General features: G+C 30.0%; 1 protein-coding gene across 2 annotated transcripts; it reads right to left on the bottom strand.

Moving 5' to 3' along the window:
• Positions 1-3,641: 3,641 nt before the first annotated feature.
• LOC129920513 (uncharacterized) lies at positions 3,642-13,015 on the bottom strand. 2 transcript variants are annotated; one of them, XM_056001801.1, is made up of 7 exons: positions 12,576-13,015; positions 10,355-11,303; positions 5,693-5,789; positions 5,283-5,629; positions 4,893-5,218; positions 4,691-4,814; positions 3,642-4,185 (listed from the first exon to the last, which is right to left on the bottom strand). In XM_056001801.1, the coding sequence occupies exons 2-7, from the start codon at positions 10,501-10,503 to the stop codon at positions 4,116-4,118; spliced, it is 1,113 nt and encodes a 370-aa protein (XP_055857776.1). In that variant the 5' UTR covers positions 10,504-11,303; positions 12,576-13,015; the 3' UTR covers positions 3,642-4,115. The 2 variants fall into 2 exon arrangements, with proteins under 2 accessions (XP_055857776.1, XP_055857777.1); XM_056001802.1 differs by lacking the exon at positions 12,576-13,015 and adding an exon at positions 11,509-11,992.
• Between the last annotated feature and the right edge of the window lie 1,022 nt (positions 13,016-14,037).

Raw genomic sequence — 14,037 nt, 5'->3', positions numbered from 1 at the left:
GTCATCTAATTTGCGACTGAATAATCGCGCGATCAAAATCCATGTGTGCGCCGAGCCTTAGCCCGTGTGTGAATTGCGTTAAATAGTTAACACCGTGTAAAATTTTGGACACTATTGAGGTGAATAAAACATTTTCACCTGTTAAAAATTTATTGGGCTCTGGGACCTGGTTAAATTTTTTTTGCAGATGTTTTTGTTTTTTTTTTTTTATTAAAAAGGCATGGCAGAAAAAATTTTGAACAATAAATTTTGTTTGTTGAAAGTTTTTTGTTCACCTCAATAGACTCAAAAATTTTACACGGTGTTAACTATTTAGCGCAATTCACATACGGCCTTACAAGCGAAAGTCTCTGCCATCCGAAGCTATCGATACCAGAGTTGTAAAAGATTGCAATCTTTTTTGAATGCAATTTTTAATGACTTCAATCAAAAGATTGCATTCATTGACTTACACTTGAGACTTAGACTTCAAATTTTGCAATCACCAATCATTTTAGATGAAATGCATTCCTTGGCAGTCCTTTGCATTCATTTGCATTCCTTGGCAGTCTTTTGCATTCATTTGCATTCTTGATTGGGGAAAAAAAAGATTGCAATCATTTCATGGAAAATGATTGGTGATTGCAAAATTTGAAGTTATCGATAACTTGTATGGGATCCATTTTATCTCGGCTAAAAATTTTCGGTAATTTGTATGGGAGCGCGAGCAGCGTACCAGGCTTGAGTCTCAAGTGTAAGTCAATGAATGCAATCTTTTGTTGGAATTGTGTAACTGAATGTCAAAGACTGCATTCACAAAAGATTGCATTCTTTTACAAGCCTGATCGATACAAAATTGTGAAGGTTGGTTTCAAGTTAACTTACCAGTGCAAAGGACAATTTAACACATGAAATATTTTACCAAGAGAAACAAAAACACAACGACTACAACAGTCCCTTCCCAAAAAAAAGGGTGGTTTCATAAACGTCCGTCTAATGTCGTTTTCTTTCACTCCAATGAGAGTACCCTTTTAGTACTTATTTTTGCACTTTTGAAGGTTTTGTGTTCTTTGACGCCACAAAAGTGGCCTGCATTAGACATGTTCATAAAGTCAGATCCGCGATCGTACAAACTGTAATGGCGTTTTAAATTGAAAGCAAAAAAAAAAATCAATCTGAATGCGTTCAATTGGGCAAAACTGACAGTTCTGATTCTGAAAAAAAAGAGAATTTCTCTTCTTGTCTTAAAAACAGAATCAGAAGCAGAATCCCTCACACATTCACATTCACTTCCTCCATGTTTGCAGCACAAAAACAACTGAAATGTGACACATGTCAAACTCAACCAATACATTTACGCCAAACTTCAGATTCTTCGGAATAAAAAAAAAAACTGTTCAATTGGGATTCCGAATCGAAGAACAATTCCGGATTGCCAATTAAAAACGCCATAACTTAGTCCAATGCTGTTCAAAAACGTCATGTCGTGGTCAAAGTCGTGTCGGGCAGCTTGCGCAGCCAAAATTGAATGGTTGCAGAACTTACGAAGAAATTTATTTGGCTCTTGATTCGATGTTTTTATTGTATAATAAATGCTAATATTGTAAAATATTATCATTGGGAAGCAAAAATGTTTATTAGGGTGGTTCAAACAAATGCTCTTTTTTTTAATTTTTCGAAAAGTTTGGGACACCAAAAATTTTTGAAAAACAAAATTGATTTTCACTAAAGAAAAAGCTTGTTAAACGTGGTTTATGAAATAATAATATAAAATTGAGAATTTTAGCATTAGGGGGCTCAGAAAAATGCTTTATTTTGCATTTGCTCTTAGCATTTAACCAAAATCGATATTATTAATCTGATGTAAATTTAATATTACCTACTAAATAAATTTTTCATTTTAGTGAAAAAGTACTAAAGTGAAAATTTTGATGTGCGTCGTTCGTCAAAATTTTATAGTTTAGAGTTTGGTTTTTTTAAGTTTAAAAAAAATACAGATATCATTTGTGCACATGACATCTGTCCCTTTATGTATAAATTTAGACTGCATGTGAAATTTTATATTTGCACATTTACGCTTCAAATATTTGTTTTGTATTTTTAAACACCTGGGGTAAATTCACAAACGTCAAATTATTTGGTAGTGATTAGGTATTACTGCCTTTTTGCGATGCTGATCGTTGCTCAGCTGATTACGATGCGATGCTGATTGACAAAAAGTTTAACGTTAAAAACAATTTTTGCTTAATGATGGACGTGATACTAATAAAAACTCTTTGTTGTCATTAAAATCTGGAGCCACACATTTTATCTCCTGCAGAACTTTCCTCCACAATACTGACTTCGAATTCTGCCTGCAATAAATTCACCTTCATATTTCAATCGTTTCTTTTAGAAGTTTAATTTGTGCGCTGGTAAAATATTCCCTGAATTTCATAAAAATAATTAATTTATAAACAATTTAGCAACTTTGCAATAATGAACAATTGACATTTTAAGTGATGCTTATTATTTACGTTTATGAACGTGCTACAGGAATGATCATCTCTAAAGTGAAGTGTTTGTGAATTTACACCTGATATTTGTCATTTGCATAAATGAAAACTTTGCATTCGATAGACTTTTCTGAATTATTAAAAGCAAATATTTTCGTGAAAACTCTTTCCGTGGTCATTTTGGTTTTGTCTGAAGTTTATGAACATTCAGTGACTACTGAAAATTGTACTTAAGCAGACCTGCAGACGTTCTGCAGAATTTGTGTGTTCATTGATGCAACAAAGCAAAATAACGATTGTAACTAAACCAGATTTCCGACGTTTATGAAAACACCCGAAGCAACATTAAAATAAAACTCAACTCAAAAAATGGATTTGTACCAATTGAATCTTGTGATAATTTGTCTCATGATGAGTTGTCCTTTGATGATATGTGCCGAGTTGATCCTATGAAATTCTTCTTGTTTAAAACAACAACGAAAAAATACACAAAGAATAATACAACAAACAAAATGGAATGTTCCAATGTAGAATGTGTACATGTTTTTAATAGAATTATAGCTTAGATTTGTTTTTTTTTGTAATATAAAATAATTAAAATTAAAAAAGAGACATAAAAGGACATACATAAAATGACGTGTTTCTCCTCAGAGTTGAATTTGAACTCCTTGTTTAAAAGAACAAACATAATACAATTGTGTGTTGGTGTGTGTGAAATATAATTTCCTATCTTAATTTCTTGTTGTTTTTTTTGTGTATGGGTTAACTTAAATAGAAAAAAATATATAAACTTTATATTAAATCTTTTTTTTTTCAAAATATTATAAGTAGTTGTATAGTTTTTACTTCTTATACAGCTTAACATTTGCCGAAGCTTTTTTATTTTTTTTATATAAATTTGATATCATTGTTAAGATGTATTTGACTAATAAATAATTTAAAAATAATATTCGTGGATTCCGCATCTGGTGTTTTATTATTATTTATTACTTGGTTTTTATTTTAGATTTTAATGATTTTTAAGTAATTTTAGCAGTTTTGTGTTTAATTGTTTTCCTCTTCATATTTTTATCATACAGTGTTAGTGTACAATTGTTTTGTTTAATAATTCAATTTTGTATTTTTTTTTTATTGGTCTCTTTCTCGCCAAATTAATTCGTCAGAATATTTTGATTTTTTTTTTTTTTTTTTTGTGGAATATTTTTTTCCTTTTTCTTCCTTCTTGTGAAGTATAATAAAATTTTTTTTCGTATTTCTTTTTCGATTACGTACTAAAAAATATATGTATTTTTGTTTAATTAATATGGAATTAAAAAGATGGAAAATACATTTTTTTTTTCACATTTTCACATTTTTTCCAAACGAAAACATTTAAATTAAATTAAGAAAAAGAACGAAAGTAGACGTTATTTCGCTGCAGTGTGGTATCAGTAGTTTATAATTATATATATAATTGGTTTTTTCTTTTTTTTTCTCTCTAATTCTAATTTGTTTTATTTGCTTGGTGATGAAAGACGTGTGTATATGTGCACTCAGCACTCTCATTCTCATATGATCATGAATTTTATTGTATTTTTATTGTTTTTTTTCTGTTTTTTTTTTCTTTTATTATTATTACTTTGTTTTAATTTAATGCAAATTTTAATCACTTCTTATCTTTTTAATCTCGGGCTGACTGTTCTGGTCTTCCGAGCTTTCACAGTGTAGAGATCTAGAAAGGAAATAAAGAAAGGAATAAAAAAAAATAAAATGTTACTATCAAATCGAAACAATAAAACAGACGAAATAAACAAAAACTACTATGCGATGAAATGAGTTTATTCACTTTTTGGACTCTAAATTTTTGTATATCCGTTTTAATTATTAAGGATTGGATATAGCGGTTTAAGGCCTTTAATGCAAAAAGCATTGAATAATCTTTAATAAAAGGGTATACAACAACATGATTACAATATATAGACAAGCCATCATGGACAACGCAATGACACTAAGGACATTTTAACACATGGAAAATTTTATCAAGAGATGAAGAAGAATGTCCCTTCCCAGAAGAAGAACATTCAAATAATATGAATTTGTTCCAATGGAAACATGTAATAACTTTTCTCATGATGGGCTGCCCATGATGAGTTGTCCTATGATGATATGTGCTGTGATCTGTTTTCCTAACACGACGTTTTTTTCATCAAGAGTTCATAAATGAAGGCATAACATACCTTTTGCCACTGCTCAGTGTTGTATCACTGTCATTTGTCTCATCATTTGCTACCATAGGTGTAATTGGTTTTTCCATGCTGTCTTCTGATCTGGAACTGCTTTCATCCAAACTATCAATAACACCTGTGTTCGCATAAAACAAAAAAAAACATTGAACAATCTTTGCCAGAGCATACATTTTTGTGTGATGAATTGACTTACCATTTCCATTATTTTTTCCATTTGCTGGTGCCGATGGAGGTTCCAAATTGCTCTCATCAGATGGTTCAAATTGATTTGACGGTGGTGTTGTACCATCATCTGTATTGGTTGTCGTCTGTGTTGTGTTATCGATACGTTCCTGTGAAACGGAATCATTTGATACTGAGTTCTCATCGGCTTCATTGTCTGTTGTTGTTGATGTGACTGTGGACGTGGTGCCATTTAATGCCAGGACCTTAGCCAAATTTGTGCCATCTGGCATTTCTTCGAGTAAATTTGGATCTAAATCAGATGCAACATAATGTGCCCACAATGCTAATTCAACTCTGTTGCGAAAGAAAAGCAAATTAATATATGTATTTTAGACAAACAAAAAATCTAGTTTATTACCTATGCGGGGACCATGACGAGTTACTATCTCTTTCTGAATTTAATCGCTGCACCGTCGTCTGAATGTGTTGTACAAAATTAAGGTATTCCTTTGTTGTATAATCGATACCTTCGATTTCTGGAATTGCCATAAGGCACTCATCAGCCATAAATGGCGCACTATCTGGTGCAGCAGCTGCTAATAATGCCGATGCCATTGTAGTGCCAACACCTTTTAAATTTGATAAAGCTGTTATAGCTTGCTCTAGGTTTGGTAGTTTTCTAAATGCCTTTTTAGTCTCTTGCATAACTGCACGCGGCGTGTTAACTTTGACCAAATAAGAAAGTTGTGGATAGAATTTTCCACGCTATAAAATCAAATTAAAAATTTAAATTAGCTAACCAATATATTTTGCAAACTTTAAACTTACCGATTGCTTCCATTTCATTGTTTGAACAAGTTCTTCATGTACCATATGTGCGTCTTTCCCCCGTTGCTTGATTGTTTTTGGGAGTTCATTTTGGTACCTTAATTTAAAAAAGAATATCGATTAGGATATTTCGAAAATGTAATTAGCCTTTGAAAATATGAGTCTAAATTATTCACGTGAAGGGGCCTAAATGATAGTTTAGCTGGCAATTATTTGAACAATTAGAAAAGTAATTGGAATCATTTAGACAGAAAATGTTATGTTTCTTTTATTCATTGACAAAATTTTAACTATAATGATATAACCATTTTTATTTTTTAGTATAGATCTTAAAAATGTTTCTTCCTTTAAAGCCTGACAAACGTTGGTCTATTCTGCGCAATGCATTGTTTCCATTTTTTTTAATTTTTCAAGACTACCGGTTTACCTTTAGTTTTGACTGCATTTTAACGCTTCTTGTTTGAGACTTTTACGTAAATTGAATAGCAGAAGAAAGCAGTCTTACTGGTCTCCTGGTGGCGGAAGAAAACGAGCCGGTGATGAAAGTGATTAAGTAATCATCGTTGCTAGCGTCCCTTACATAACAGATAACTTATAGGTATTACTTAAAGCATAACTACATTGGCTTACAGTATAAAAATGAAAAACTTTTAAATGGACTTTGTATAGTTTTCGAATGGAAAACTTAAAAATGCTTCAGAAAGCTTGGTTTTTTTGTCTAAATAACAATTTTTACTCTTTTTTATAAAGAAATTTGGACTACTGTATAATGCTCTATTTTGTTAGGGAGGACACAAGAGTTGAAAAAAAGTCAAGTTTGCACAGCCAAATATTGAGAACAGCTTTATGGTCCGATTTTCTTCACCAAATAATATTGAGGATGTAGAGTAGAACTTTTGTTTATACTAAATTTGTACTTGATTGACCCTTAGCTGTGGTGCCATGAGAGAACCTGGACATATGTAAGTAATCTGAACTTCCAGTTAAATAATGTTGAGAAACGTACATATTTCCAATGTAGTTTGATTACTTATGTTAAGCGTTGTAGAGTACATGCAGACAAGGCATGCAAACTACTTTGCTATGCACGTTATAAATTGCTTAACTGGTATCTTTGTTCAGATATTTTTCTCCGCATACCAAAGTTTGATTTTGTTTAATGTAACTTAACTCACATTTAATAGATTAACACTATAAAAATGACAAAACAGATAACTTTCTTGTAAAGTTTAATAATAAAATTTGTCAACGACTACACCAATTATAAAAAGTATGAAGATCAATAATACATATTAACATCGTGAGCATAATTTTACGAAAAAGTGAATGAATAAATAAAAACTTTATCTTTAAACAACAACTTATTGCTGCACACGAAAAACACAAAGTCAAATTACAATTAAAAATTACAAGATTTACATTACACGCTAAGCTGGTCCACGCTTGTATGGGAACAAAAATTTCAAAAAATGGTCGAGCCACCCCCTAGTTTTATTCCACATCCTATTAGTATCATACCGTTGGATTTTCAGCTTCCTATCTTTTAAAGAAGGGGGTGCTGATCGATATTGAAAAATTGTTTGTTGAGTCAGTACAAAGATTTTTCACTTTTTGTTTTGTAATTATTATTAATTATTCCTCACATTTTTTTGAAAAAAAAAAAAATATTTAATATGACTTGAATAAAATATTAACTTTTAAAAAAGATTTAAAAAAAATTAAGATTACGTACAAAACCTAAATATTGAACTGTTATCAGCACCCTCTTGCACTTAAGATAGTGACTTGAAATTTCACAACGTTAATGTTAAAGATAAGTGGAACAAATTTAGATATTCGAAAAAATCTTTTTTGAACCACACTATAACACGCGAATGCATTTCTTTGGCGTTCATCATCAGAACTAACTCTATTAATCTGCAACAGATTTTGTAACAACATCAAACAGTGGATATGCAAAATAACGTGTATGAGCTAAACCAAAGAGAACAGCCGTTTTATAATCCCTCCTTCTTCTGCATTCAAATTTTTAATTTCTTTTTCAATATAACAACTTTCATACGCATCCAGTCTGTTGCATTTGTTTACATGTTTTATTTAACTGATGTTATGCTCATTTTCACCAATTCCATTATCTTCAATTACAATGTGATCCGCAAAGGCCGATTGTTTCAGTTTGTACTTTTTTTGAATTTAAAAATAAATTAAAAAGAATCGGACCTAAATGGCTTCCTTGCGGAACTCCAGAGTTGTCAGTAAAACTTGTAGATTCAAAACCATTCAAACTCAGAGTATAACTTAACAAGCAACATTGACATTAAATACAATCTTGGTCAATTTTTGTAGCCAAAACTTGATGCAAGAGTTTATCGAATGCTTTACTAAAGTTCTTAACAACACAATCGATTTGATTTCTATTCTTGAATGCATGAATACAAGATTCCGCTAGCTCAGTAAGAAGAGTGGACATTGGAACAATCTTTGGCGAATTCATATTTTTTTTGAACAATTAAACATCTTAAAAAAACTTTGTGTTTTGCAAAAAATTACGTCGGAGAGTTTTAATAACAAACAATTTGTCTACAGGTCTATAGTTTTAAATTTCATTTTTTATATGTGTAGCGTTTATAAACGCATATGGTAACTCTGTCAAACGTATTGAACCAACTACTTTGACTGTATGCAAGTAGACTTACAACAGTCAGTCTAATGTGTGCCATCAACTGAATAACTAATTCGCTCATTATATTTATTAATAAAGAATATTTACATGAAGTGAATAATGTGTTATCATTTTATGTGGATACACCACAATTGGCGAAGAGGAACAACATTTTGAAGTGATTTCAACCAGATAATATCTTTTACCTATTATACGAACGATTTTTCCTTTAATCTATTGAACTTTTTATTTTTTTTTATTTTGAGCTTTATTTGGCTCAGTGGCCATTTAAATTTAATGCTAATTTATATTTGATATTTATTTTACATTCAAAATAATTGACCTATAAATTTTAATTAGTATAAGTTTTGGCATATATAATTATTTGATTTTCAAATTGATCCCATGTAAAGTATGCTGGCTTGTGCTCTACTAGTTCTGGTCCGGATAATATTGAACTCTTCTACATTTCTTAGGTTGTATGGTATTACTCTTCTTGTAGGTACACTGGATTGTAGGTATTCAGGGCAAAGATTGTGTTTTATTTTGAATACAAATACCATTGCCATCATATAAAGTCTTTGGTTGAAATTTAACCAGTTAAATGATTCAAGCATTGAAGTTATTGCTCTATACCGATCACACTTTAGTATTGTTTAGTATAGAGAAGACTTGTACAATATTCAAAATTGGTTTTGACAGTTACATTAAACACTTTTATTGCACTATTTTTAGAAATGTTTTTACGCGTCCTTCTAAGGACAATTTTTTTGACACTTTTTTACATATCTAACACAATGCCAAGATATTTAATTGAGGTTATTTGTTCTATTATAGTATTATTGATTTGTAAGTTAAATTGAACTTTCCCTGGTATGGTGAAATCTTTCACCATCTTTCACAATCGTCAATTTTCTTTCTTTTTTTGCCCGATGTAATTTTTTCTTTGGTTATTTTGCATTTTTAAGACATTTTGTTTTAATTTGTCTGCAATACTTTTGTTTGCGTTTTAAAAGGGTTAAGTAAATCAAACCTTGTTCTTAAGTCTCTATTGAACATTTAAGTGAGCTGGCGAAAAACCAGTTGTACCGTGGATGGAATTCCTATAGTCCAACAAAAATGTAATAACAATTTGTTAAAATTGCAGTTTGTATTTTTCAAATTCAATGCTTTTTTTTAGTCCTGTTTTAACAATTTTGACGCTATTTTCAGCTTGCCCATTTGAGGCGGGATGGCCTACAGGGGATGTCAAATGTGTAATGCCGTTTTGGCGCAGAAAATTTTCAAATTCGTTTGATATAAAAATGATTTTGACCAGGCTTGATCCATTGTTTTAGAGCAAGTAATGTTATTATTCATATTAATGCATTCTAACCATTTGCTATGGGCATCAACTATAATCAAAAAGTAATTTCCAAAAAAAAGGCCCCAATGTAGTCTAGATGCAATCTTTCCTATGGTTTTTCTAGCCAATTCCAACGAGAGGGCTTTTTTAAATGGTAAACACTGATCACAGGCTTTCGAAATAAAATAAAATTTTTATTTGTTTTCCCTTCTCGTTAATAATAAAAGGAAGCAAAATAAAAAAATTAAAAAAATCCTGGGCGCGAATCTTGGGAATTGTCCAAAAACACATTTGGTGTTTTCAGATTTTTTTCATTTCAAATTTTGTGTTTTTATTTAAAGGTTAAGGTTTAATAATTTAGCTTAAAAATATCAAGCTAAATAATCACTTGGAAGTTTTATTTCTTTTTTTTTTCCATCACTACCACCAAACAAATTCAGTGTCGTGTATTTATCATCAAGCCACCACCTTGTCATGCAAAGGATCAAAGTGTTAGCGCGGCGAATTTAAATTAAAAAAAAAAAAAAAAAAAAAACAAGAACAAAATTGGTAGGTACCTAGAGAGTCAGTCAGTAACTCATACCTACTTACTTTTTTTTTAGTTTAAATAAATATGAAAATTATAATTCCAAAAAAAAAAAAAATACAAACTTACCAATGATCAAGTCGAATAAGTTCTTCCGGCTTTTTGTTGCGTTTTTCAGCCTTAAGTTTAAGGACTTGTGGATATAATTTATAACAAAACTCAAATTGTTTTGTGTTACCATGTGCGAAAAACGACGCAGTATCCTTGCCAGACGTCATTTTGTTGTTGAGATGATTATAATTTTTTGTTTAAATTTTATTTTTTATCAAATTGTACGCTGTATTTAATTATTTCTTTTTTTTTTTATTTTATTGTCGATTTTCTATTAAATTGAAGTTTTTTTCTTTAACTTTGTAGAGGCATATAATAAATGCTTGTTCTTTCAGCCAACACAAAATTAAATAAGAAAATAATACAACAAAAAACACAACGGTTGGTGTTTGGTGTCTTTTTTCTTCCCTTTTTTTTTTGTATCTCCTCTTCCACAACTGCTCAATAACACACACTGTGTGTTTTATATTTACTCAATTTACAACGAAATTATTCACCATCGACTTAAATTTTAAGTATGTGTGTGTGTGTGTGTGTGTTTGAATGAAGAATATACAAACACAGCTTAAGAGACAGATATATATGGATAGTTATGTTTTTTCTCCACCTTCTCACACAAAAAATATTATATTTATAGTGTTTTCTCTTTTCCACTGTATGAACACTCTCTTATTTTGTTGTTGTTTATGCTGGATTATTGTTGTTACTTTTCTTTTTTTTTTGTTGGTGTGTTGCTGCTCTTTCAAAGCTAGCAGTTTTTTTTTGTTGTTCCTTCCTTTTTTTGCAACCCTATGGGTTTCTTATATACCCAACCATAAATAATGGGAACTCTCTTGTATATTAATTGATATTTCCTGGGGTTATATTTTTCAACTCTTGAAAACTGATGATGAATTATTATGATATACAAAATTTAAAGGAAAAAAAGATGTTTGTCTTTTTTGTATTGAATTTTTGAAGTAGCTATCTATAATGAGAAAAAATATATAATATATACAAAAAAAAGATTAGTTATCTGGAAAGGTATTAAATTGTCACCGAAAATATTATATTTGATACTCTAGCAAAAAAAAAAAAAAAACAGAAAAACTGTTAAGAAATTCACTATACTTTATACTGGGTAATTTAAAACCATAAAGAAATATACGACAAAGCCTCGTAGAGATACTTACGTAGCAAAAAAAAAAAAACAACAAAATACATTGCCTCACTCACATACACATTATATATGCGGCATTTCGCGGGAATAGATCGTTATATTATTAAGAAAGTAGCACACAATAGGTACCTAGTTTTTTTTTTTTGTCTTTCTTTTCTCTTAGAAAAGTTATAGAGGAATTATAATTGATAATATTGGTAAACACAATAATGACTTGTTTTTACCAAGCGCACAAAACTTGAAGTTTGTCTTATTGTTCTTCAAAGACAGCTAGGTTTTTCTTCTAAATGAAATAAATACTTTATAAGTAACAGCTGTGTCTCACTTGTGTTAAGTGTTAGTTAGACTCGAGTTAAAAATATATAACTACGAATACAGTCGAGCAGTATCAGTCAGCCATTTTTCAAAAGGCGAATTTATAACAAAATCAGATATATTTTTACTGTACGAGTGTAAATGCCAATATTTTTTTTTTTTTGTGTTTGAGGAGGTTTCACACAAAAACAAAACAGTGTTACCACTTTGTTTAGAATTCAATTCTAAAATTCTATTGTCCCACTAAACTATAAAAGTGTAATGGGAATAATAATCTACGAATAAAATAAAAATCTAATTTTTAAAATAAAATACAGTATTTTAATCTAGAATCTACTACAACTACTAGAGTTGAGCTAAAAACGACTTGCAACTTGCAATTTTTCCAACTCAATTTTGCGCGTTCATAAAAAAATATACTTCAACATCTCTCACACTACAAACAAACAAAAAAACACTCTTTTGGCAGCACTAACATTAAAAATATAAATGAAACCATTTTTAATGAAAGGAAGAAAAAAAAAAAGAGAAGAAAATAGAATAACTGGGACGTTACACGGTATAGTATATTCTTGGATGAGTTTAGCAACTGCACCCATCCGTTATACATGTTGTAGAATTTTATATATACAAAAACGCCTCGCTCTCCTCTATATGCATCACACATTATAATTTCTTCATATATTTTCATTTGAGAGATTTGAACTATATTATGCACTTTTTATTTCTAAAAATCTATTACAATAATTTATTAACAACACCTACCTGGTGTGAAGAATTGTTTCTTCTTGTTTTTGTGTTAAAATTTATTTTTTTACACTTTTTCACAATTGTTTTATTTTTGTATAAAAAATATTTTTGTATATAGGTATATTGCTATGTATTTATTTTTTTTTTTTTTTATTTGAAAGTCTACTGTAGTTTTATTTTATTTTAGTTTATTATTCAACAAGAGGTAGTTTTTTTATTTTTTGTTTTCCATCAAATAACGGTTTAAATGAAAACATGCAAATTAATTTATTATATTTCGCTTGCCGTGTCTTTTTTTTTTATTATATTTTTTTTTTGTCAAATACACAAATTTAAACTTTCAAAATAAAAGTGACGACGACGAACATGTAAGCCAGGCACAGAATTCCCAATGCGAAACGAAAACGAACAAGCGCGGACACAGTTGGTGTCGATGTCGAGAGTCGTCGATTCGATGATTGTGTTCGTTTTCGTTTGGTGTGTTTCTATTTCTCCGCTTCGTTTTTTGTGTATAGGTTGTTAAATGAGAATGAGAGAAGAAAAGTATACGATATTGATCTTTTGGTCTCATTCTAACACACACAATTTATATTTTTTATATTGAAATACATTGACAAATTGAGTTTGACAGTATGGTATAATATCGGATGGACAAAAGCGGCGTTATTTTGCTTTTTTTTTGTATTGTCTACAATAAAAACTGTATATGCAGAAATGAATGTTGTCTCGGTTGCAAAATTTTTGATAAATTAGCGTTCCCACTCTTTGAGAAATTTTCGCTAAATTTTTGGCATTTCGTTTTATTTTGCACACAAGTTGGAGAAAAAATGTAATGCAATTTTGTTTGTATTGAAATTTTTGTTGTATATTTATATTTTTATTTTGTTATATATCTGGCCAAACTTTCTAGAATTAGGTTTTGATATAAGTTTAATTATTATTTTTTTTAATGTAATAGGTGTAAGTAATATTAAGAATTAAAATGAACTAGGTACTTGGTCACACGAAATTGCTCTTAAAGTTTAAGCTGCTGATACCTACGTGTAATTTTTATATAAAGAAACAAACTTTTAATGGGCGTTTTCGTTGTGTTACGGGTGTGACAGTTTTGCTCATAGATTTTTTACGAATTCGGAGACAGTAGGTACGTAGGTATAGAATATCAATAAAATTTAGCTTTCATACTAATGTAGAATTAGAAAAGAGTGTGTGTAAATATGTACACGCAATTGAAGTTATAATTCTTACTCACAGAAATTCGCTTAGTAGGTTTACACCATAAGAAACAAAACTAGATGGTGCTAACATCACTATTTAATACCTATGTATGACATTCTTGTCAAAATGAAAATTTTCACAAACCTTAGAATAACACCCCTTTTCTCCCCCACAGTCACAACTTATGACAGTCACCAAAAAATTCTCAAAGTTGTGATCTCCTTAGCAGATTAGAACTCACAATAAAACTTAACGAAGA

The sequence above is a fragment of the Episyrphus balteatus genome, chromosome X, assembly GCF_945859705.1.
Source record: "Episyrphus balteatus chromosome X, idEpiBalt1.1, whole genome shotgun sequence".
Taxonomy (NCBI): Eukaryota; Metazoa; Arthropoda; class Insecta; order Diptera; family Syrphidae; genus Episyrphus; species Episyrphus balteatus.
This window is presented reverse-complemented; position numbering and strand designations above follow the sequence as displayed.

Excerpts from the sequence above, each read along its gene's own strand:
- LOC129920513 (XM_056001801.1), bottom strand. The coding sequence starts at position 10,503 with ATGACGTCTGGCAAGGATACTGCGTCGTTTTTCGCACATGGTAACACA. Across the intron at positions 5,790-10,354 it reads CTTATTCGACTTGATCATTG|GTACCAAAATGAACTCCCAA; the intron begins GTAAGTTTGTAT and ends TTTTAAATTAAG. Across the intron at positions 5,219-5,282 it reads TCGTCATGGTCCCCGCATAG|AGTTGAATTAGCATTGTGGG; the intron begins GTAATAAACTAG and ends CTTTCGCAACAG.